General features: G+C 53.0%; 8 protein-coding genes across 8 annotated transcripts; 2 read left to right on the forward strand and 6 right to left on the reverse strand.

Annotated features, from left to right (window-relative positions):
* Window positions 1-293: 293 nt before the first annotated feature.
* Window positions 294-2,842, reverse strand: MRS44_012300 (uncharacterized protein; the record flags this gene model as incomplete). Its single annotated transcript, XM_065618753.1, has 2 exons — window positions 294-2,114; window positions 2,171-2,842. 2 exons carry the CDS (start codon window positions 2,840-2,842, stop codon window positions 294-296), a joined length of 2,493 nt encoding a protein of 830 aa, XP_065474825.1.
* Window positions 2,843-6,136: 3,294 nt separating this feature from the next.
* MRS44_012301 (uncharacterized protein) lies at window positions 6,137-9,090 on the reverse strand (the record flags this gene model as incomplete). The annotated part of the gene is made up of 2 exons (XM_046276180.2): window positions 6,137-8,943; window positions 9,006-9,090. 2 exons carry the CDS (start codon window positions 9,088-9,090, stop codon window positions 6,137-6,139), a joined length of 2,892 nt encoding a protein of 963 aa, XP_046133247.2.
* Window positions 9,091-9,804: 714 nt separating this feature from the next.
* MRS44_012302 (uncharacterized protein) lies at window positions 9,805-10,839 on the forward strand (the record flags this gene model as incomplete). Its single annotated transcript, XM_046276179.2, has 6 exons — window positions 9,805-10,094; window positions 10,173-10,203; window positions 10,263-10,306; window positions 10,362-10,420; window positions 10,475-10,585; window positions 10,640-10,839. 6 exons carry the CDS (start codon window positions 9,805-9,807, stop codon window positions 10,837-10,839), a joined length of 735 nt encoding a protein of 244 aa, XP_046133246.1.
* Window positions 10,840-10,966: 127 nt separating this feature from the next.
* Window positions 10,967-11,584, reverse strand: MRS44_012303 (uncharacterized protein; the record flags this gene model as incomplete). Its single annotated transcript, XM_046276178.2, has 1 exon — window positions 10,967-11,584. One exon carries the CDS (start codon window positions 11,582-11,584, stop codon window positions 10,967-10,969), a length of 618 nt encoding a protein of 205 aa, XP_046133245.2.
* Window positions 11,585-12,924: 1,340 nt separating this feature from the next.
* On the forward strand, window positions 12,925-14,094 carry MRS44_012304 (uncharacterized protein; the record flags this gene model as incomplete). Its single annotated transcript, XM_046284058.2, has 1 exon — window positions 12,925-14,094. The coding sequence occupies one exon, from the start codon at window positions 12,925-12,927 to the stop codon at window positions 14,092-14,094; it is 1,170 nt and encodes a 389-aa protein (XP_046133244.2).
* Window positions 14,095-14,327: 233 nt separating this feature from the next.
* Window positions 14,328-16,559, reverse strand: MRS44_012305 (uncharacterized protein; the record flags this gene model as incomplete). Its single annotated transcript, XM_065618754.1, has 1 exon — window positions 14,328-16,559. The coding sequence occupies one exon, from the start codon at window positions 16,557-16,559 to the stop codon at window positions 14,328-14,330; it is 2,232 nt and encodes a 743-aa protein (XP_065474826.1).
* A 403-nt stretch (window positions 16,560-16,962) lies between these two features.
* Window positions 16,963-19,229, reverse strand: MRS44_012306 (uncharacterized protein; the record flags this gene model as incomplete). The annotated part of the gene is made up of 3 exons (XM_065618755.1): window positions 16,963-18,091; window positions 18,343-19,150; window positions 19,199-19,229. 3 exons carry the CDS (start codon window positions 19,227-19,229, stop codon window positions 16,963-16,965), a joined length of 1,968 nt encoding a protein of 655 aa, XP_065474827.1.
* A 691-nt stretch (window positions 19,230-19,920) lies between these two features.
* Window positions 19,921-20,967, reverse strand: MRS44_012307 (uncharacterized protein; the record flags this gene model as incomplete). The annotated part of the gene is made up of 1 exon (XM_046276177.2): window positions 19,921-20,967. One exon carries the CDS (start codon window positions 20,965-20,967, stop codon window positions 19,921-19,923), a length of 1,047 nt encoding a protein of 348 aa, XP_046133241.2.
* Between the last annotated feature and the right edge of the window lie 277 nt (window positions 20,968-21,244).

The raw sequence follows: 21,244 nt of genomic DNA on the forward strand, positions 1-21,244 counted from the left end.
GAATTGCGCTGTATTAGGATCCCGCTGAGCTCTCAGGCTCAAGCATTCCAAGTCCAGTCAACCAACTCTCAAACTGCCTAGAAAGGGCCGCTTCACTAGTAATATCTTTTCGCTTTCTATTCTTCTCCAATCTGCCTCCGCTATCGTATCATAGCATTCTGTGCGTGATAGAAAACAAAACAATAAGAAAACTCTTCAGACGTGCCAGTCTGGAAACTCTATCGGGAAAATTCATAAAACTCATGATATTTGTAGACGTGTTCGTGTTCGTTCGTCAATGCTTGTCTCGGTTCTCAGACCATGTCTGTCGGCCGGCGGCTCTTGGACCCGGTCCGGGTACGGCCAAAGACCCGGGATCGGCTCTCCGTTGAGATGCGGCGGGCAACACCGGAGGAGCTGGCGATGGATTCCCTCTCCTCTTCGATCCGCGAAGCACGCTCCTTTTCTCGGATCATTGCTAGGCGCTGCGCGTGCACGTTATCTCGCCTATTCTCAAAAACATCCTGGAAATCGTTCATGTTGTCATCCACAGAACGCTGACGCTCGCTTCGGCGGCTATATGTTGAAGGGAAGCGGTTCAAAGCAGGACCCTCAGACTGCGAGTGGTTGTCCAGAGGATCAACATTGCCACGGTCCTGCTCCTTGCCATACGCAGGAGGAGGCTGCATGCCGGTCCAGTACATGGGGTAATCGCGGCTTCCACCAGGCTCGTTGCGGAACGGAGACTGGATGCCAATGTTGACCATCTGAGTCATGAGCTCCGTCACAAACTTGTTGTGACGGTTGAGACGCAGCAGTTCGTTCTGGAAGTTGGTCTTGTGGAAGAAGATGAGGTTCATCGAGCACGACCGCACCTCGTCCAGAGTCCTCATCTCGGTGATGATGCGAGGTTGGTAGTCACGCTTGTTTGCCAGGCAAAAGTCCGTCATTCGCTCCTTGAGCTCGTCGATCATGTGCTGGGGCGTGCCAAAACGCATCACGAGACTGACAACATCAGCCAATCCGTTGGAACGTCGTTGGTTGAGGATGAAGAGGTTGTTGAGCAGCGAGTTGGGGGCCTGCACGATGTGGCCCTGCATCTTCTTGAACTCGGTGTAGAGCAGAGAAATCTCAGTCACATAGTAATCATCACCCATCATTGTGTCGCCAGTCGATCCGTATACAGTCACACGATCACCGACATCGAAGGGGTGCTTGACAAAGACGAAGATGATGGACTGGAGGAACTCCTGCGCGGTTGCCTGGAGCACCCAAGCCAGACCAAGAACCACAGTACCCGCAGAGCCGAGAGCGGCAGCAGCGGAGCCCGAGAGGATCGAGATGAAGACAATGATGGTGATAACAACGATGATGAACAGGAAGACCTTGTCGAGCTTCTTAATCACCGAGTCGAGATCCTTGAGCGAGGCGGCGATGGCCTTCTTTTCCAGGTGGATTTCGTTACACACGGCCTCGAATTCGTCGACCGAAATGTCGCCGTTCATGTCCTTGTCAAACATCATAAAGGCAACCTCGGCCTCCTCTTCAGCGGTGAAGATGGCCTGTAGATCCTCGAGGTAGACGAGATCACGGCCCTCTCTCACGGTACTTCGGTAGATGAGGCGGGCGAGGGTGTGGGCCGTAGCAGTCTGCTTCAGAAGCTCATTGACGACTCTGCGAGGGTGATTGCTGTCAACCTTGCGGCCGATTAAATCGTTTCCAACTCGACCAGCAACGTAGCCGACCTTGTTCCATGCCTGGCGAGATTTGTCCTGGAGGGTCTGCATTGGTGTCTGGGCGCCGCTGGCAGAACCACTACCGCGCTGGAAGAAGTAGTCAGTCTGCTCATTCTTGGCCTTGGCATGCTCGTACAAACGGACAAGTTGGCCAATGTCTGTCTTGTTGTTGTCGATACGGGTCGCATAGGTTCGCTGGTGGAACGACGATGCAATCCACTGGATGAGAATCTTCTCGACAAAGTTGAGGGTTGCCAGGACAAAGAGGGCGATGATGACCTTGTTGACGACAGTGACCCAGTGCGGCTTCTTGTCCCGGTAGTTGTGCGAAGTCATAGTCGGCTCGAAGGAGATGAGAATGGCGAGGAACCAGAGAAAGACGGCCGTGTGAAGGTCAAGCTGGTAACCAATGTCCTTCCACTTCTTGGGGTGGTCGAACCAGACAGTCTGGCAACCAGCTTGAAGGTGGGAGGCATGAGGCTGGTGATCATGCGGGAAACCCAGAGAACTCCCCATACAATCTCGAGCCAGATGCCGAACCACATCAAGTCTACACCACCGACATCGCGCTCACCATTCTTGAAAGCAAACCCGCCAAGCAAGACCGGGATCAGGAGAAGGGCAGCTCCGGGGAACAGGTAAAGACAATACCGGACGAAGCGAGGAAACTTTCGAAGGAATATCCAGAACTTGAGGAGAGCGGCATCGGTATCTCGCTTCTTGTTGTCGTGAAAGGTCTTTTCGTCGGGCAGGGTGACATTGAAGGCATCCTCAGGCTCAACATTGTGAGCGCGCTTCCTCATGTGGCTACCTCCATCATGGTCCTCGGCTGAGACAGCCCTCTCAACACGGAGGAGCTCGAGATTGTCATCTATGCGACTGGCGTCTGCACGCTGGCCAGAAGGAGACCGGACGGTGTTGGAGCTGGAGTCGTTCGTGTCGTTGGGTGCAGCGAGGGTAGGGAAGGTGTCAAGCGAAGGAGCTGAGATCTTTTCATCATCTCCTAGCCTAGGTGAATCGGTTCGTCGAGGGTGTTGTGTAGTCTGCTGTGAAGGCTGTCTCGACGGAGGGGGTTGCTGGAGCTTAAACTCGTTCCCATCAGGAAGAGGTGGATCTATGCCAGACATGATGATCCACGTTGTTGGGTTTCAGAACACCAAGCTCTTTCAGGGATGTTGAATAATAAAGATGTAGGAAGGAAGTAAATGCAACCGGCCAAGGGGATTTAAAAGAATGTCGCACGTCCGTCTCGAGATGCGATCGAGGTGTGGAGAGCGAGTGACGAAATACCCACTGGAAGTCCGGTATGTGGGATGGGATTGGGGATAAACGAAAGGCAAGTAAGAAAGTGGAAGGGAAAAAAAGAAGTGGATCAGGCAGGCATTTGTGATGACATCGATCGAGATGACTGTCCCTTGGATATGTATGTCGACGTCCAGCTGCAGGACCGTTGTGTTTGCTTGCGCGTACTTGAGGTGTCGATGATGGATGTGGTGTTGGTGTTGAGCTCAGAGGTTGAAGTTGTGCTCGATAGAGTACAGGTGGTTAACTCATTCACACCTTCCCTTGCAGAAAAAAAGAGAAAAATGACAATTATCTCAATCCAATTGATGAGAAATCCGGGGGAGTTTATTTAACCAAGAGATTCGAAACCCTGCGGGCGACCGGGAGGAGCATGTTGAGCTTTAAGAGATCGCCCATGGGCTCGTGGGGACATGTACAGCAAGCAGGAGAAAGACTGGGTCCTGTCCAGATAGGCTTACAGTCAGTACCTTGCTTGCTTGCCCCAGGCCAGGCCAGGAGTCAGTCAGGGAGTGAAGATAGGAAGTTCAATTCATGGATGAGTTGCGAGGGTGTATCCACTGTTTCTCTGCTTCATTCACCTCCATGTTTTGTCAACGAGGTGACCACTTACTCGACACCCCCTTGACCTTTTTTCCCTCCCAACCAACCACCACCACCTTCACCACCAAAAATCTTCACCTCACCCACTCCTCCGGACCAAAAGATTCTCTACTGCCTACGATAGGCATGATGCCGGACCCTGGATAGGCGCGCCCCAAAGGCCCGCAGCAGTGGAGCCCGCGCCGTGTCAGGGCCAAGGCAAGCCACCACGGGGCGCGGACGGGCGCCGGATGTTCAAACACCATCATGACGGAGGGAGTGTGTGGATGGTGTCACTGCCCGTGGAACATCCCAACGGGGAAAGACCGAGGATGCCGCCGGCGCTTCCAAGACTTCCCAATCGAGTCCATGGGTGGCCCAACTCAGTCACAACCACCGTGACGGCGCTTCTTGGTGGCCGGTGTGCCGGGCCGCACACAACACACTGTCGATGCAGATCATTGAACACGCGCATGTGTGTGCGTGAAATTCGAGCTAGATCCTCGCAGGTAGGATGCAGAAGAGTTCGATTCCAAGGCTTCTCGTTGGCGCAGAACCGAGACACCAGACGCTTGCATGCCCACGTCTCGTCTCGCAAGCATAGCCAGGCAAGGGTTCTCTCTGATTGTCATGTCAATTAAAAAGACCCTCGCTGCTTGTCGGGCGCATCTGCCTCAGCGCAAATCCCTTCCCTCGCGGGAAAGCTTGCAGAGGCTAAACACCAAGCTCCTCAGACCATGGCCGACTGGAATCGCCTTTGCCAGACCACCTCTGACGTCACCGGCGAGATGCTGTGCTGTCGTTGAGGAGATATCCCTGCTTGGCGTCGTTGTTTTTCCTTTCGAATTTCTCCATCATCCCGTAGTGGCTTTTGCCATCTCGTGTTTCTTGGTCGATAACGCCATGATGATCTCCATGGTTGATGGATGGTGGCGGATATCGAGACGGGAGGCTCAAGCTTGAAAGATTTTTTAATCCATCCATCTTTTCTGGTGCAACCACACCACACATTCTGCCCCTGGGTGGCTTAACGTCAGGCACCGTCCCGTCCAAGCTCGGCTCCTACTGTGCAGCCATGCCGTCACCGTGGGGGTGCAAGCCAGTCTGTACAGAGCCTCATACTGTGAAACGCCAAGGGCGTGTCGTCAATCTGCCTAGATGCTGAAAACTTGGGTCACTGGAGACGGCTCCATTGACCTGACTCGAGCTCAGTCCGCGGAACCACGGAGTTCAACTTGACCGACAAAGAGATTCAAGTTCAACAGATTAATCCACAGATCTGACCCAGCCCTGCCCTGACCTTGAGCAAAGAGCTCAGGGGCATTCCTTGGCACTGGCAGCCAATCCTGGCACCGATAAATGACGGTTTCAGAACGGGAGCACCAAAACGCCCGCACCCACCACGCGGCCACCCTTGTTCCTCCTCGGACCAAGCACATGGCGATATCAAAGGCTGAGAGATATCTAGCCGTCGAGGATGCCGCACTTGAATACCAACTATTTCATTCATGAAACAGGAGAATCATGCCATGTTCAAACTCAAAAAACCTTTCTTCTATTTTCAGTCAAACTAGCGGCCCTCGGAGTCTGTTCCTCTCCGTGGTGGCAACCTCTCATTCTCCACCGTCAGTTCAACCACTGATGCAGAGCGCATTAGGGCCATGTTGGCATCAAGTGCGTGGCCCGTAGGGGTCTTCATGGTGTAGCACACAAAGTGGTAGTAGCGCGCGAATCTGTGGCAGAGCACGAGATGGGTTGTCGATCATTACTCTTGGGGATGACGCCTCGGATTCTGTATCACCGATTTCGTCCGGACTCTTCACCGTTCATTTCAGCCTCCATCAAACCGTTGACAAAGGTGAGATTATCAAATTAAGGAATGGGGGGATCTAGGTAGGAAATACGCTGTCGATTAGATGTCAGAACTCATTTCCCGACCTTCTTTTAAGCGTGCACAAACTGTTGCATCACATCATGCCTCTCGCATCTTGGTCGACATTTCACATGCGCATGCATCTCCCCAACTCATGATGCACGGACCATGCAAGTGTTTTGCTTCGTGGCCAATCAGTTGATGGCCTCTGTCAAAGACATTCCAGTCTCGCATCACTTTTCACCCACTGATGATGTCTTGTCATGATATCCATGATATACAATTTCCTGCCTCGTAGGCACTAGGAGAGACAAACTACGTAGTGTCTACATGAAATCCTGCCTCATATGCCTCGGCATTGTTCAACAACACACCCACAATCCACTCCATCTATGCTCATGCTCGACCCCAGCCTTGAGGATCAGCAACTCCACCCAACCGTTGGCCCTCGCCTGATATCCGCGCACGACGTGCCAACAACGCCGATTCTTGCCCTTTTCATGACCTTCATCTTCACAGCTCCTCCACAGAGGCATCTCCAGCATCGCGGATAGTGCCGCAGTGTCCGAGCTCATTCGCGGCCCTGTTCATGGTGGTGTCCAAGTTCATGTTCTTTATTCTTGGCTGCTCTCCACCTCTAATTAAACCCATGATCTTCCGCCGCCTAGGCAAGCTTGATGCTCCAGTCCTCACCGATCTTGGCTCCCACACGGCCCACAGTCGCGTAGGCTGCTCTGCCTCCCTTGGCAGCGTGATACTGCACCTTGGCCGTCCATGTGCGTCCCTCCGACTCAACCTGCACCTCGTTCTGGTTCCAGGTCGAGGGTGCGCCAACAATGATAATCTTGTCAACAAACACCTTATCCATAGCCTTGAGCCAGTCACCAGGCTTGACCGACTTCACGTCTCGGTCCTTCGCCTCCAGGGAGGTCAATGTGTTTCCACTCAGAGTGAACTTGCGGTGGATGTACTGGCCCTGCTCGTGATCAAACGAGTCGCCATCGTCAACATACAGCTCACCCTCAGCATTACCAGCCTTGGAGACTGACACGACAAGAGTGTAGTCATCAAATCGCATCAGAGCGCTTGAACGTCGAGGGGTATCACGACGAGGGATAATGTGTCCTCCTCGCATGAGAAGAGGAATGCTGCTGAGTGGTGCATACACTGAAAGGTTTTTGCCCTTCTGAGTCTTCTTAATCTTGTAGGTGAAGTAGTCGTAGTAGACCTCATCGTCGGGGATCCAGATATCGACCGTCTCCTTGTCTTGTTCCGTCACTGGCTTCACCAGGAGGCCAGTCGAGCCAAGGAAGAACTGGTCCTCGAGAGCGAAGCCAGCCTCCTCAGAGGGATGTGTCCAGAACATGGGTCGGATAATAGGGCTTCCATCCTGAGCCGCGTTGAAAAAGGCCGTGTACCAGGCAGGCAACAAGGTGTATCGCAGGCGCACCGCCGCTGTAACAATCTGCACATGAGGCTCCGGAAGCAAGTAAGGCTCACGACGGCGAGAGTCAATGTGAGCGTGAGCACGGAAGAAGGGATAAAAGGCACCAGTCTGGTACCAGCGAGTGAGCAGGTCCTTGTCAGGGTTGCCAAAGAAACCTCCAACATCAGCGCCAGCAAAGGGGAAGCCGGACACACCCTGGTTGAGGGTCATGGGAATGGAGGCTGCCAGATGAGCCCAGTCGGCCTGGTTGTCACCAGTCCACATGGCACCAAGCTTCTGCGATCCGGCGTAAAAGGCACGCGTCAGAATAAAGGGGCGTCGGAGCTCGCCCTTCTTGCGCGTGACCAGAGCCTGGAATGTCGCGTTCTGGAAGGTCAGGCCGTTAAGGTTGTGCACGTCACGGTGCTCCCATCCTCCATGGTGGATGTTGTCCTTGGGCATGGTAACCTCGGGGCCGTTAAATACTGATGGCTCGCTCATGTCGTTCCACATCCAGGTGTTGGGCATGGTTCCCTTGAACTTGTCATACTTGAAGAGAGTCTTCCACCACTCGATTGCCTTGGGGTTGAAGCAGTCGATCCAGTGAGACGCTCCAGGCCAGCACCATCCTTCATAGATCTTCTGCTCCTTGTCGTGAACACCAAGATCCTGCGCAGTCAACTCAGCCACAATCGGGTAGTTGTCCGTCTTCTTGATGTGAGGATCCATCAGGAGGACCAGCTGTCGACCATGAGAGTCGAGCTGTTCACCCATGCTGATGGGGTCCGAGAAGGAGTGAGGGTCCCAGGTGAAGTACTTTCGATCATCGGTATACTCGACATCGAGCCAGATGATATCATATGGGATCTTAAACTTGTCCATGTTTCGGTCGACGTTCTTAACATCGTCGGTCGAGATGTAGTTCCATCGGCACTGGTGGTATGCGATGGCAAATTCCTGAGGCATAGCAGTGTAGCCAGTCAGCTCTCCATAGTTCTTGGTCAGGTCGGCAGGAGTAGGGCCGAGGAAGACAAAAACATCAAGGAGGCCAGACTCGGAGATCCAGTGAGTGTGAGTGCTCGTCTTGGAGCCGGCTCCAAGGCTCAGGGGGTTGGCATGGCTCTTGTCCTTGGTAATGTCGACCCAAGTTTCGGCGACATTGAACCAAAAGACACCCACAGAAGAATCCTTGCGGTGGGCTTGCATGAAGGGAATGGATCCATAGAGAGTCATAGGGCTGTCCAGGATGTACTCGAAGACGTCCGCATTGTACATGCGATAGGGCTCCTCCCAGTTGCCCTCTCCGCCCCTAGTCTGCTTCAGAGACAGAGGACCAGTGTGTTCAGGGATACCAAAAACATGCTCGTATCCGGGGAATGAGATGTCCAAGGCAACACTCTCAGGGCCACGGGGCTTGGTATCAGTGTTTCCACCGAAGGACTCGTCCCACCAAGTGCTCTCGTCTTCGGCGGCCTCCTCACCCTCCTTGTTCTCAACCTTGGGTCTCCAGTGCTCCATGTTGAGCAAGCCACGGTCATTGAACTTGATATGGGATTTTCCGTCGCGTTGGAAGTCAATCTCGAAGGGCGAGAACTTAATGACAGCCTCGTGCTTGGACTCAGGGCCATACTTGATGTTGACCTGAGTCTTGTCTTGGAACGCAAGCTGGGCCTCCTTATCGAGATCCAGCCCAGCGACGAGGACCCACTGGTCGGCCTCGTTATATCGCTCCTTTCGGACAGGGCTGTTGTCTCGCAAGACTATATCCTTGTTTCGTCGCTTCTCTTCGTCCATTGTGACTCGGGCGGTGCCGGACTTGAGGAACGAGATGGTGAGTGGGAGTCGGACGGTCTCCCCCTGGGCGTTGATGGTTTTGACGATCATGGCCTGCAGCTTGCCATCTTCGAAGGATGTTGAGTCGGCGAGGACTTCGTATGGCGACTTCCAGTTGGAACCTAGGGAGGCAGCGTTGTCGGCGTACGCTCGGTTTCGCTTGCAAAAGCCGGACTGGCGACACTTCTTGAAGTCGTGTTCCTTGACGGCAGCTAGGCAATTGTTAGCGAGGTGACTTGCTAGACCGCAGTTTGAAGGGATTAAAGTATCATACCAGCTGGCTGAAGTAGGCAGACAAGAGTGCCTAGCAGCAACAGCAGCGCCGTCCATCGAAAGGACGACGCCATGGTTGACCTCATGGCGGTAACACGAGGATCAGCCGTCAACAAGGGGCAAATGAAATAGAAAAAAGTATTTATAGACAGGTTAGATAAACATGAAATTGACAATAAGTTCCACGGCCTGGAGCAACCGCTGGAAAGATGGTGAGTGTAGATGGTTGGCCGTATTCCCTGACAGCCTCAGCTTCTGATGGTGTCGAGGTCAAGCTGTCCCTTGATGAGCCTTGGCGACTCTGGAGCTGAGAGGGAGAGCTCCAAGCCCAAAAGGGACTGGTCTGACACGCAGGGGAGTGTGGAGTCGGGGGTCAAGGAACAGCGGGGCAAACTCGGTAAAAGACTAGACCCGGCATAACGAACCATTGCTTCGTTTCTTGCATTCTCCTTGCATGTTTTTCGTTGCTATTTTGATGGATTGACTTTTGTGGTTTCTTGCACTGTATGCTGCTTGAAGCTCCCTGGTGTTGATAGCTGCAGCTCTGCAGCATCGTGTAGAAGTAAGTCGAGCCTGTCCCCTTTTGGCTTATCTAAACTTAATATCATTATCAGGTAGTAGAACGTGCCAGTTCAGCTCGAATCAGTTTCAGCTCTGTCAACGCCTGCTTTGAATCTATCGCTCCCTAGACCTTAATGACAACTCTTCATTCCAGAGTGTCAACTTGGACCAATTGAAAGTCACGTGTCCGTGCGAATTCCCTTCTCCTCGCACCCACAGCCCCTCAACGCCAACTCATCATGGCCGATGTGCCCCGCCAAAGAGTCGAGAACCCCGCTGCAGGCGGCGACAAGCACCCCAATCACCAGCGCAACCCGCTACGGAGAACTGCGGAAAATCTGTCCCCGCCGATTTTCATCGCCCTCTTCGCCCTCCTGGCCATTTATATCCTCTTTTCACCGCCTTCTTCCCACCTTTCCCCTCCAGTTGTGCCGGAGCCAAAGTCTACCTTTTCCTCCTCTTCCTCCACTCCCACATCCCAAGTCATCCCAGATCAAAACAACATCACAATGTCTTCTACCGAGCAGACGTGAGCTACCCCGCCATTGTTGACCTACCCCTCCAGGTCGATGCCCCTCCAAAAAAACATGTGCTGACTTTGCTACAGCTTCATCGCTATCAAGCCCGATGGTGTCCAGGTAAACAATGGCACAATGCCACCATCGTCCAGGTCATGAACTGACATTTCTCCCTCCAGCGTGGCCTCGTTGGTCCCATCATCTCCCGCTTCGAGAACCGAGGGTAAGCAATCTTGGCGAGCATCGTACGTTTCTTGCATTCTAACATTTGGAAACAGCTTCAAGCTTGCCGCCATCAAGCTCGTCACCCCCGGCAAGGAGCACCTCGAGAAGCACTGTCCGTCCCCTCGATCTGTTATACCGATTGCCAATTGATCCTGACCGTTCACAGATGCCGACCTCGCTGGCAAGCCCTTCTTCCCTGGTCTGATTGAGTACATGAACTCTGGCCCCATCTGCGCCATGGTCTGGGAGGGCCGTGATGCCGTCAAGACCGGCCGTGGTAAGTTGATCCGCCACAGCATCACTATGTCTAGCTTCTGACCAACTTGTTCAGTCATCCTCGGTGCCACCAACCCCCTTGCCTCCGCCCCTGGCACCATCCGTGGTGACTTCGCCATCGACGTCGGCCGCAACGTCTGCCACGGCTCCGACTCCGTCGAGAACGCCCAGAAGGAGATTGCTCTCTGGTTCAAGGAGGGTGAGGTCCTCTCCTGGAAGACCTCCCAGTTCGACTGGGTCTACGAGAAGCCTTAGATTGTCAATGATTTGACGCCCTGAACGATGGAACGGAAAAACGTACATGTGGGATGACTGAATCTCAACGGGTATAACAAAATCAAGACATGAATCTTCTCAACCTTGTGGCTCTGCTTTGTGATGTCTACGACTTGCGAGTGAAGATGCTCTTTGCCCTTACTAGAACGCCAGCAAACCACGGCGTTGCCCAAACACTGCCAATTATTCGGATTGGCAGGAGAGCTTTCGTGATGGCGTATGCGAGAGCAACTTCGACCACGACCTTGTATCGTCCATCTCCACTGTGCCATCGTTCGACGGCGTCCTCCGACTTGGATTCGTGATTTGCCGGGTTGGTGCTTGGCACATTCGCCTCGTCTTCCTGATCGTGTCCGAACCCGAACCAGCCTTTGCGCTTGAAATACCTTTCGAACCGACCAACTCCATCCTCGACATAGGTCCCAAAGTGACCCGTCACATAGTCCACAGGCACATAGTTGGTGTAGTGAAACAATCCGAACAACCCCAGTACAGGTACAATCGCCGTGATCTCGTGCAGGATCAGAAATGATACAATGTGCGAAACTGGCGCATTTCGTAGGCCATTGGTGTATTTTTGTAAGCGGCGGGGAAGCTTGGCCGTGATGCGGTCGATGCGGGAGGCTTGGGAGGATTTGGTCCTGACAGACGTACGACAAACGCAGGGAGCGTGGCGGGGACGAAGGCTGGGGCGCCAATTAAAGGCGAAGAGGTTGCGACGCATGTTTGGCTTGCGATAGTAAAGACACAAGGCGGAGTTTGGAGCTTTGAAGAGCAATGAAGCTGGTGAAATAGAGAGACGGAGAAGAGTTGATGTTCTTGAGTGGAGCTGCTGACAGCCTCAACCCCTGTTGATCGATGTGAGAGTTTAGGGTAGCCAACTTGCGACGAGATGCAAGACTTGTGAGTTTGTCAATTTCAAGGGCATCTGTGTACATTTTGAATGAATTTTTGGGTTATCTGTAGTTTTTTTCTCTTGAATTAATCGTGTAAAAACTCAATTGACGGTTCTCATTACTCTGGCCGAAGATCGTCTCCCTCAAAACAGGGAGTGACCTTGAAGCGTTTGGTGAACGCAAGACGGTTGACTCAGACTTGTCAAGCACACACTCGAGCTGGTTTGTAAGATTTCAAGCTCACTCCAGACCCCAAGCTCAGGTTCTGTGGTATGGATGTCTGGGTTGGCTCCCTCAGAGAATTGCTACACTTGTATCTGAATGGACGGTCCATGACGGCTTCCAATGGGGGTTCGGGACGGACTTACACGCAATTACTCCGGCTGGATTTCATTATTCGAGGCTCATTCAGAGGATGAATGATTAAGCATAAGTGGCAGAACGATGTTTAACAGAGTCAAAGAGCTGGCCTGGTAACTTCTTAAGCCGGAGATATGGACCTCACCTGCTGGCTCGATCACCACCATCATCCATCGGCCGTAGACACAGCGCCACCCCAATCCGAGCAGACGCTGCTCAAGGTCAACAGCCATGAATCAAAGGAGCTCGTCCTCTCCACGGAGCTACTTCTCCGAGTACTCTCAACACGCTCGGATGACCGTGCCGAAGTGGGATCGAGAGCACCGAAGCTCCTTCCTCTGTATCTGCTTCTATGATATAGCTGCCTTCCTTGGCTCGTATCGGCCGCCTCACTCTCAACAGACGCAACTCAACAATGATGAAATGTGCGCTTAATGACTCAAATAGCCTTTGGGAAGGAATTGCTCTTGGTCTGTTACGGCTGAGTTGGAGTGCCCTCTTGCCTCATCCACATCGCATCGTATGAGTTCGTGAGAGCACCTGCCTAGCATTCGACGAGATTACCTCGACCGCCCCAACAAAACACACTCCCTCCTTCCGACTTCTATGTGCTGACACAAGACTGGGCATTTATTCTCGTCGCTCGAGAATCCATCCTTCATTTCTTCTCTTCTCTTCCATCACCAACCAGCTCATCCAAGGTTCACTTCATCCAACGCTCACGGGATCTCCCACCTCAGCCCAGACACAAAACACAATCACTCCAACCGCTTTCTTCACTCTTTAAATCTACCACCACACCACAAAGATGTTTGGACAGTTCGTGGCCTTCGCCGCTCTCCTGATGGCCGTCCAGGCCCAACGCTTCCCCGGCGAGGACCTCATCCTGGCCGACTGCGGCATTGGCGACAACCCCCAGCACCCCAAGTGGTCAACCTCCCGCCAGATGAACTGGTACCAGGACATCAAGTGGCCCGAAGATGCCTACAAGTATCCTGATGCGCCTGACATGGCCGTCGAGGTCCCCTACAGAAACGGCAAATACCCTTGGATCCCTGAAGGTGCCACTGCCAAGATGCCCAACGGTGTTGTCTGGACCGTCTACATCGAAGACAGCACTCCTGACGGCTTCAAGGCTGGTTCCGCTGTCACCACCAAGGAGGGTGGCCAGATGCTCAACTGCTGGGCCTACCGTGGTCGCCCTGTTAGTGCATCTCTCAACAAGACCGTCAACCCTGAAGCTGTTTGCTGGTCTGCCTTTGTCTGCAACCGCGACGACGAGCCTCCTTCCCGCCCCGACGACATGGGCTCTCAAACTTCCTCTTTGACAACAGACCCTGCCCCTCCTGCAACCACATTTTCCTCGCGACCACCTGCCACTCCTGTCCCCTCTCCCACTGGTGGCGATCCAGCACCTACTCCTGACCCCAACACTGGAAAGCTGTTTGTCGCCGCCTCGGTCAGCCCTCGTTTCCTCAACTGGCCCAACACCTGGCAGGCGTTCATCGAGAAGTTCTCCTGGGATCAAGAGTCCGGGAAGTGCATCGCTGAGCCCATCAAGGGAGATGGCTATACCATCAACATCGAATGTGCTGGCATTCAGATTGATTCCGACTCCCACCTCACCCTCATCATGATCAAGGCTCTCCGCGATGTTGGCATGAACAGCACCTGGTTCAACCAGAACCCCACCGTTCCAGGCCAGAACCAGAACAACTCCACTGCTGAGCACTGGGTGGTCATGCCCGAGGCCTTCAACCTCCAGGTCGTGGACGTCGCTCATCAGAACATCATCGGCTACCTCGGCTACAACACCACCTACGACAACTTCCTCAGCGGCGCCTGCTCCACTTGCGAGACTGGCCGATTCAATAAGCAGTTCTTTGACCCAATTCTTGCCGCGGTCAAGGGTACCTACCCTCTGTACAACAGCTACAGTGTCCAAGCTGAGTGCAGCCCCTGGATGGCATGCCAGTGAGGTGATGATTGAGGCGTGTGTACGATTACTGGGGTCTATTGTACCTGCAACATGTTAGATGGTTTGTGATGGGCGAGATGAGAGACGGACGATTTCGTGGTTCATGTTATCTTACTTCCTTCGCTTCTGTACATGTATTTCGCCTGCTTTACTTTACTTTATGACACTTGTAATGCAACTGGTCTCGCTGAACACTCCGTTGATGGCTGATCATCCTGCCCGTGTCTTGCTTCTCAAACCAGTGAAATGTCTGTCCACCAAAAGTCTCCTGTTACATGCTCCCCAAACATGGCGCCATGAACATAGGCATCACCGACTAGGCTGAAGCAGTCGTCAAGGTCGTTAAACCTTCTCAGGACCAAGGGTGTCGGACATCCAGCGACAATCATGACCTTATCCCCAACCTGGGCCTCGGTCGGAACTAGGCAAAGGTAGCCTCTGATGGTCCTCGCGATGCGTCTGTTGGGTACGAGGGTCAAGCGCAGTAGGGCCTCGAAAGGAGCAGCGGCCTTATTCCAGGCCTCGAACCTGGCCCGGCGTTCTGATTCGGAGATAACTGGTACGTCGGGGTTTCTGGGCATGCCCAACTCGAAGGCTAGGGCAATCATACCCTTCGTCTTGGGGAGGCTGTTTGTGGAATCTCTGCTGCTTGCAAGGGTCCACAGAGGTTCGAGGCTATCGAAGTGATTGAAGCTGGTAGGGTTGGAAGGGCGATTAGCGATTAGGGCGGCAATGGTTATGATGGTCATCCAGGCGCTGAAGGCTTCGACGAGGTTTGGTGGTGCTGGGCGCTGGACCAAGTCATTGTCCATGATGAGAGTACGCCAGAAGGCTTCGACGATGGGTTGCTGAGTGGGGAGGTATGTTGTACCACAGTGGAGGAGGATCTGCATGGACTTGTTGAGGCTGCCATGGAGCATCTCAGACCATGTTTCACCAAGCTCTTCAATGCTGCCGAGATGAGGTCTGATCGTTTTGACATGGAGACGATGGCGGTCTTGATCGATAGTGAATTTAACGTCTTGGCCAGCTGAGGCATCAAATGGACGGAGGCTACTATAGTTCGGGTTGAGGATGGGGGCATGGACTGTCTCGAAGGAAGGAATCCAGGTTGGTAAACTTGAACTGGTGCCACGGCTAGCGAGACCGGCGAGGGAGAGGAGATGTAGAGATTGGGTTTCTTGGAAGAAGGCGAATCCAAGATTTGTGAGGACTTGATCGTCGGTTGAATGGTAGTCAACTTTGAGATTGAGACGGGGCTGTCCTTCGAGCCGTGCCATGTGATTTACGAGGCCAAGGAGGGCATAAACACGATCTCTTCTGAATGTTGCCTTGGACCCGTTGCTTCCCAGTAAGAGTTGCAGTAGAATCCTCCAGGGATGACTTGTATCGATGCCGAAGGAAAAGTCTACGCTTTGGAGGACCTCTCGAAAGCGACTGGCTTCGCCTTGACTCCATTGCCGGACGATCTGGAGGTTGATGGCGTGGAGGAGGCCTTGAACGAGGGGAATGCCCTCACGGCCGTTCCCTAGGACAACGAGGCCGAGAGTGGCGCGAGACATCCCAGTAAGCGCAGCAGCGTCCGCGATAATATCCCATGGAGCCTCGTAGTGGCCGATTAGAACTGTTGGATTGCGGGATAGGGCAACCTCCTGGAGCATCCATACCCGTCCGAACCAGGCTCTGGTGTAGATATCGCCGAGGTCGATCCAGTCGTCAGCAGTAAGGGGTGGTAGGCCGTTTCTTTTGAGCACCTCTGGATCATCCACGATGAAGACATCCCCGTACGACTGGTCCCTGGCTAGCTGAAGAATCTTGGCTTCTGCACCTGCTGCTAGTTGTCGAGCTACCTCGATAGCTCGAGGCGTCTTGTCTGAAGCAGGACCCAGCCATATCATGGTCTCGACTGTCCCATTGTAGATGCTGTCCATGATGGCAACCTGGGAAGAACGCTCAGAAAGACTGGCCTGGTTAATACAGATGCTATCGACCCAGAGATATTGCCCAGGCCTGGCGGCGCACAACTGTGACAGCGCGTCGCAGAGATTCGGCAACACCGGGAAGGGCTTTCCATTGAGGAGGATGCATTGTCTGTCATGAGCCGTGTAGAAAGATGGATCGCCTTCGGGCGGACCCCAAGTGTAAGAGATGGCGAGATACGGGGGACATTGATCGAGAGAGAATGTGTGGAGGGTGAAGGCTGGTGAGGAGTCTGTGGCTGTGTCTGGGAGGCGGAGGAGGCGGATGTGTTGATCGTCGATCTTGTCGCTGTATTTGAAGCCGAAAACCGCTTGGGAGGCTTGGAAGAAGCTGTTTGAGAGGATGCTTTGTAATGAGAGTGAGGCTCTTGACAAGGCGCGGCGTATCCGATAGCCGTTGGTTATGAGGGCGATAAGGGCGGCTGCAGCGGCCAGATGAGTTGGCTGGACCACAAAATGGCAACTGTACCTGAACCCTGTCCTCATATTTTTGGTCATGGACAGGAGCCCTTCATCTCTGGGGGTTTTGGGTGTTGATGTCGTTGGCAAGATCGCGTAGGGTCATGGCGATGCTCAGCCGCAATTGATAGCGGGTCGGATCTGCGGTGTCGTGTTTGCCTCTCAACATCGGCACCCATGATTGATGGAACAAAGAGTCGTTTGATGGATATTGGGGAATTAGTATGCAAAGGAAAGATCAAGAAAACCCGAGGCCTGGAAGACTGTAGCTCTCGTGAAGTTGCTAATAGGCCTTGGAATAGTAATTCAGCTCGATTCGCTCATATTTGGTATCATCGTTGTATAAGTCAGGCACAACATAAGAAGGCACCTGATAATATCTAAGCTTGTGTCAGCGCATTGTCTTTGACTTTATGCCTCTAGGTCTATCCTATTCATCATCCGTTCCGTCCGAGTAGTAGTCGAACTGCTTCGGAACCTTGACATCCTTCCCTCCTGGCGCATCCGCATCGATTTCGGTAGTTGCGTTAGTTGTAGTTGCAGGTGCCGATCCATCCGTTACCACAGCTGTTTCTGCCGACTGTGGAAACAACTGCCCTCGTAGAAGTTTGGTCATGTCCCTCGCCCACTCCCATGGTCTTGCCGTTCCTCCAGGCAAGCTGTTGAAGTACTCCCAACCCATGATACCTCCAAAGGAACCATAACGACCTCGCAGTGTTGTGAGGACCATGCTGAGAGGGTTCATAGGCACATAGCCACCGCCATTTTCCGGGTTGGTGACGAGTCCGATGACAATCTTCTCCGGGGGCCAACCCTTTTGGATCATGAGGTCGTACATGAGGGGGTTACTGCAGTCTCCCCAGCCGCAGTAGAATTGTGTGTTGTACCAGGCAATATCGCGACCCCGCATGACTTCGAGAGCCTCGTAGTCGAAGCCGCTGAGGTTCTTGGTAAAGTCGAGCAGAGACATGGCAACGGGTGCCAAAGTGATGATGAAACTGGGACCAAAGTCGCTTCGAAGGCGATCTATTAGTCGAACGATGCCTCCTAGACTCATCTCCTCCTCCACATCCAGATCAAGACCGTCTAGCCCACGCTCCCGAATCATGTCCCTCACAGGACCGTAGAACCTGTCAAACTGCTCCTGGTCGGCGTCAAGGCGCTGATAGCTCCCCTTGGCAGCGCCGCCCAGCATGCCCATGACTTTCACGCCCGAGGCCTGCAGCACGCGAAGCTCGGCCCACATGGTCTGGAAGCGGGGGTGAGACGGGTGGTGGTCGTTGAGGGTGATGTCCTCTGGCTTGTCGTTTATGTGGATGGCGGCGACAATGACGTGGGTGATGGTGATGCCTGGCTGCGTGATGAGCGGGAGAGGAGAGATGAGGTTTCCAGAGGAGTCATGATGGGTTTGGTAGTAGGTTATGAGGCGGGGGAGGGGATTGGAGGAGGCAGGGAGGGGAGGCATCTGGGGCGAGGAGCTTTGAGGTTCGAGATGTTGCGTGTTATTCGGTGATGTTGAAGGTAGAGGCTCTAGGTTGATGTAGGCTGAGGTGGAGGCGCTGTAACTTTAGGCTATGGCGGGTATGCAGCCACTGAAAGTCGGGGGGTTGCATGGATTGCTGAATCTCGAAACTGAATCTCACCAGGAACGTTTAAAACGGCCAGCTTACATACTTGCATCAACGGTTTCATTTCTCTCGAACGACATATTCAATAAACGACGGGTATCTCTCGCTCATCATCTCAAAAGTTGACTGCACTCTGCTGCTCCTTTTCCAGATCCTTCACTCTCACCTTCTTACCCACGCACCGTCCAGGATACCAGATAGCAAACAGCAACACAGCCAACGCCACGGGAGCAAACTCGAGGCAAGCAAAGTAAATCTCGTTTGAATAGAGGTGACCGCCTAATCCCTCTGCCGTCTCTGCCAGACGGAAGCACGTTCGTAGATAGATGAGGATGGTGGCTACTGCGAATGCGGCGCAGAAACTGGTGAGTGTTCGACCTCGTGTACGAATCTCCTGTCGGCTGCGGAAGAGAAAGCTCGCGGTCAAGATGACGAAGACGCCGAGGGAGAAGACCTGGTAGGCTAAGCCACCGAGGAGGATATTGTTTGCGTCTGTGGGATCGTCGCGGTTCGACTGTCGCACACCGATGAGAGCAGCGCCTGTGATCTGGACCACAGTTGCGATAACGTCGGAAGTTATAAAGAACCAGAGGATGGCCTTGGGCGGGAGGAACGAGTATCGGCGTCCAAGCCGGGGAATTAATGCTGAGAGGATAGTGTACACACCCGCAGCGAGGAAGACGGGCGCCGTGACGATGAAGAAGTAGTTGAGGATAAAGTATAGTAGATGATACGGATCATCCTTGGCTGAAAGCGAGCGCGCAATGTATCCGACAATCTCAAACAACAGTCCGATGGGAAACGTGATGAAGTACCAGCTCCGAAAGCGAATCGTCTGGACAAGGTGGACGACGAGGAAGACGGCGAACCAGACGGCGGCGAAGACGGCGAGCGAAAAGGCGGGAGTGTAGCCGTAGATGATGACGGGCGTGTCCCACTCGCCGTTGGGATTGGGAAAGTTAGGATCGACGTAGCCGTCGATGGGCGGACCTGGCAGAAGTTAGTAAAGAAGAAGCTATCGCGAGATTTGAGACATACGCCCAGAGTTGCCTTGCCCACTGTCACTCATGATGGCCGTGCAACAAAGACGACAGTGAAGAACACAATGCGGATGTCCAACGATCAAAATCTCTTTAGCACCATGACCCTGCCGAGGCCATACTTAATTATAAGCTTCTTTCATATTAAAACGCCATAGCCCACTCAACGACAGGCGCCAAGCCCACATGGACACCTCGGTTGTCCTGGTCATGAATCATCGTTTCCCTTTTGCGTAAAAATGCGGGAAATACGATGAACCTGGCTGTTTGGCCGATCTGGGGGAAACGCCGATGAGGTCGACGATAATGTCGGTTGACGATCTGGTTGCCGTTTTGGGCGACCTGTGGCTTGGGATGGATCCTGGATTGGGCCGGCCATGTCTCGAGGACAAATTCATTTGTTGGCGAGTGTAGAACTGACAAGAATTGTGTTGATCTGTACGGAGTAGAGCCTTTCATCTTTGATTTGCAATTCTTAATTTCTTTGATTGTTACCTTGCTCTCTCGACAACCTGGTGACAAGCAATCAAGTCAGTATCGCCATTCAGACCGCTTAATCACGACAACCAACTTCATTTGATGATGGTGACTAAATAGAAGTTACATGTTGATGAATCGTTATCAAACTTGGTAACCAAACAAGGTAAATAGGGTATCCGATAGATCGAGAGCACAAAGTGCTCAAATGCTTCATCAAACTCACTGTCGCAACCGGTAAGCTCAAGTTGCATCCCACGGACACTGCGTCATGTCTTCGTTCATGACCCTCTCAAAAATGCCTTCCCGAACCTTTTGTAACCTCCTTCTTGCCTCTTCCATTTCAAACTCCCTCTCCTTCAGTTCCCGTTCCACACTGGCTCTCTTTACTCTGGCATAGCTCAAAGCATCGTCGAGTATAGAAGCACAACGGGCTGCCTCCTCGCAACTGTGCTTGATATCGATTCTCCCCCAGACATCGCCAAGGGCCGAGTTTAGTTGTCTGATAAGAGGCTCAGTGTTGAACCTGGAAAGCACTCCATTATCCAGTCCTAGCTTCGATAACTGGTCTGTCGTCCTCTTAGTCTGCTGAATGTCATCTTTCGCTTGGTGTAGAGCCCGGCGTTCCATGAGAGTGCTGGACGTCCTGTGAGCGATGAGTGCTTTGTCCATGTGCTGAAGGGTCACCATCATCGTCTGCGCTGCCTGCTCCTGTAGTTCTACTGCCTTGCCGTGTGCCTCGAGTTTCGCCTTTGTCGTAAAGTAAGCTGCCAGCGCGTCGTTGCTTTCCTGCTCTTTCTCATCTTCTTCAGGAAATTCTGGTGTTGGGCCAGAAAAGATATCGTCGTATAGCTCGTCTAGCTGCCGTTGCACGCCCCGATGCCTTTGAACGAGGCTTTCAACACTCCTCAATGTATTTTGCGCCTCGGCTAGCTGGGCTTTGAGCGATGAGTTGTGCTCTTGGGCTTGCTGCGCTTGCTGCAGCGTCTCAAAGTAATCTTGTTCCTCTTTGTCTGCCATGCCGGCAAACCACTCCTTCTTGCCGCTGGCTGTGATGAGAAACTTTCTGAAATGGCTATCGCGATATTTCTTGTGTGTCTGGAGGTTGGCTAATCGCTCTTGATCCAGGTCATGGAGTTTTTTATCGGATCGTGCCAGTTGATTTTCGAGATCCGAAACGATCTTTTGTTGAGTGAGAAAAGAGCTGGCATAGCTAGTCTCGGCGAGGAGACGGAGGAGTTCCGTATTCTTGTGCGAGGCATCTCGTATCTCTGCTCTGATATCCGACATTTGGGTAAACTTTCACGTTAACAGCTTCGAGACAAGAATTTAACAAGTTTGAGTGTTGATGATGAGAAATCGACCTTCCATCGTTAGACTCACTCATCAAGTCAGCCTACAAGGGCCGCTAAGCAATTCTCGAAGCAATATCCTGGTTATTCACGTGGCTGTGACTGGCTGGGAACACACATTCAAGCATGGGGCTGATACAAGTCTGGCATCTCGGTGACTGGAGGCTGAAAGTTCAACTCAGCCTTGGAGGATCTGATACCTGGGCAGATATCAT

The sequence above is a fragment of the Fusarium solani genome (genome assembly GCF_023522795.1).
Source record: "Fusarium solani strain SB1 chromosome Unknown bctg00000008, whole genome shotgun sequence".
NCBI lineage: Eukaryota > Fungi > Ascomycota > Sordariomycetes > Hypocreales > Nectriaceae > Fusarium > Fusarium solani.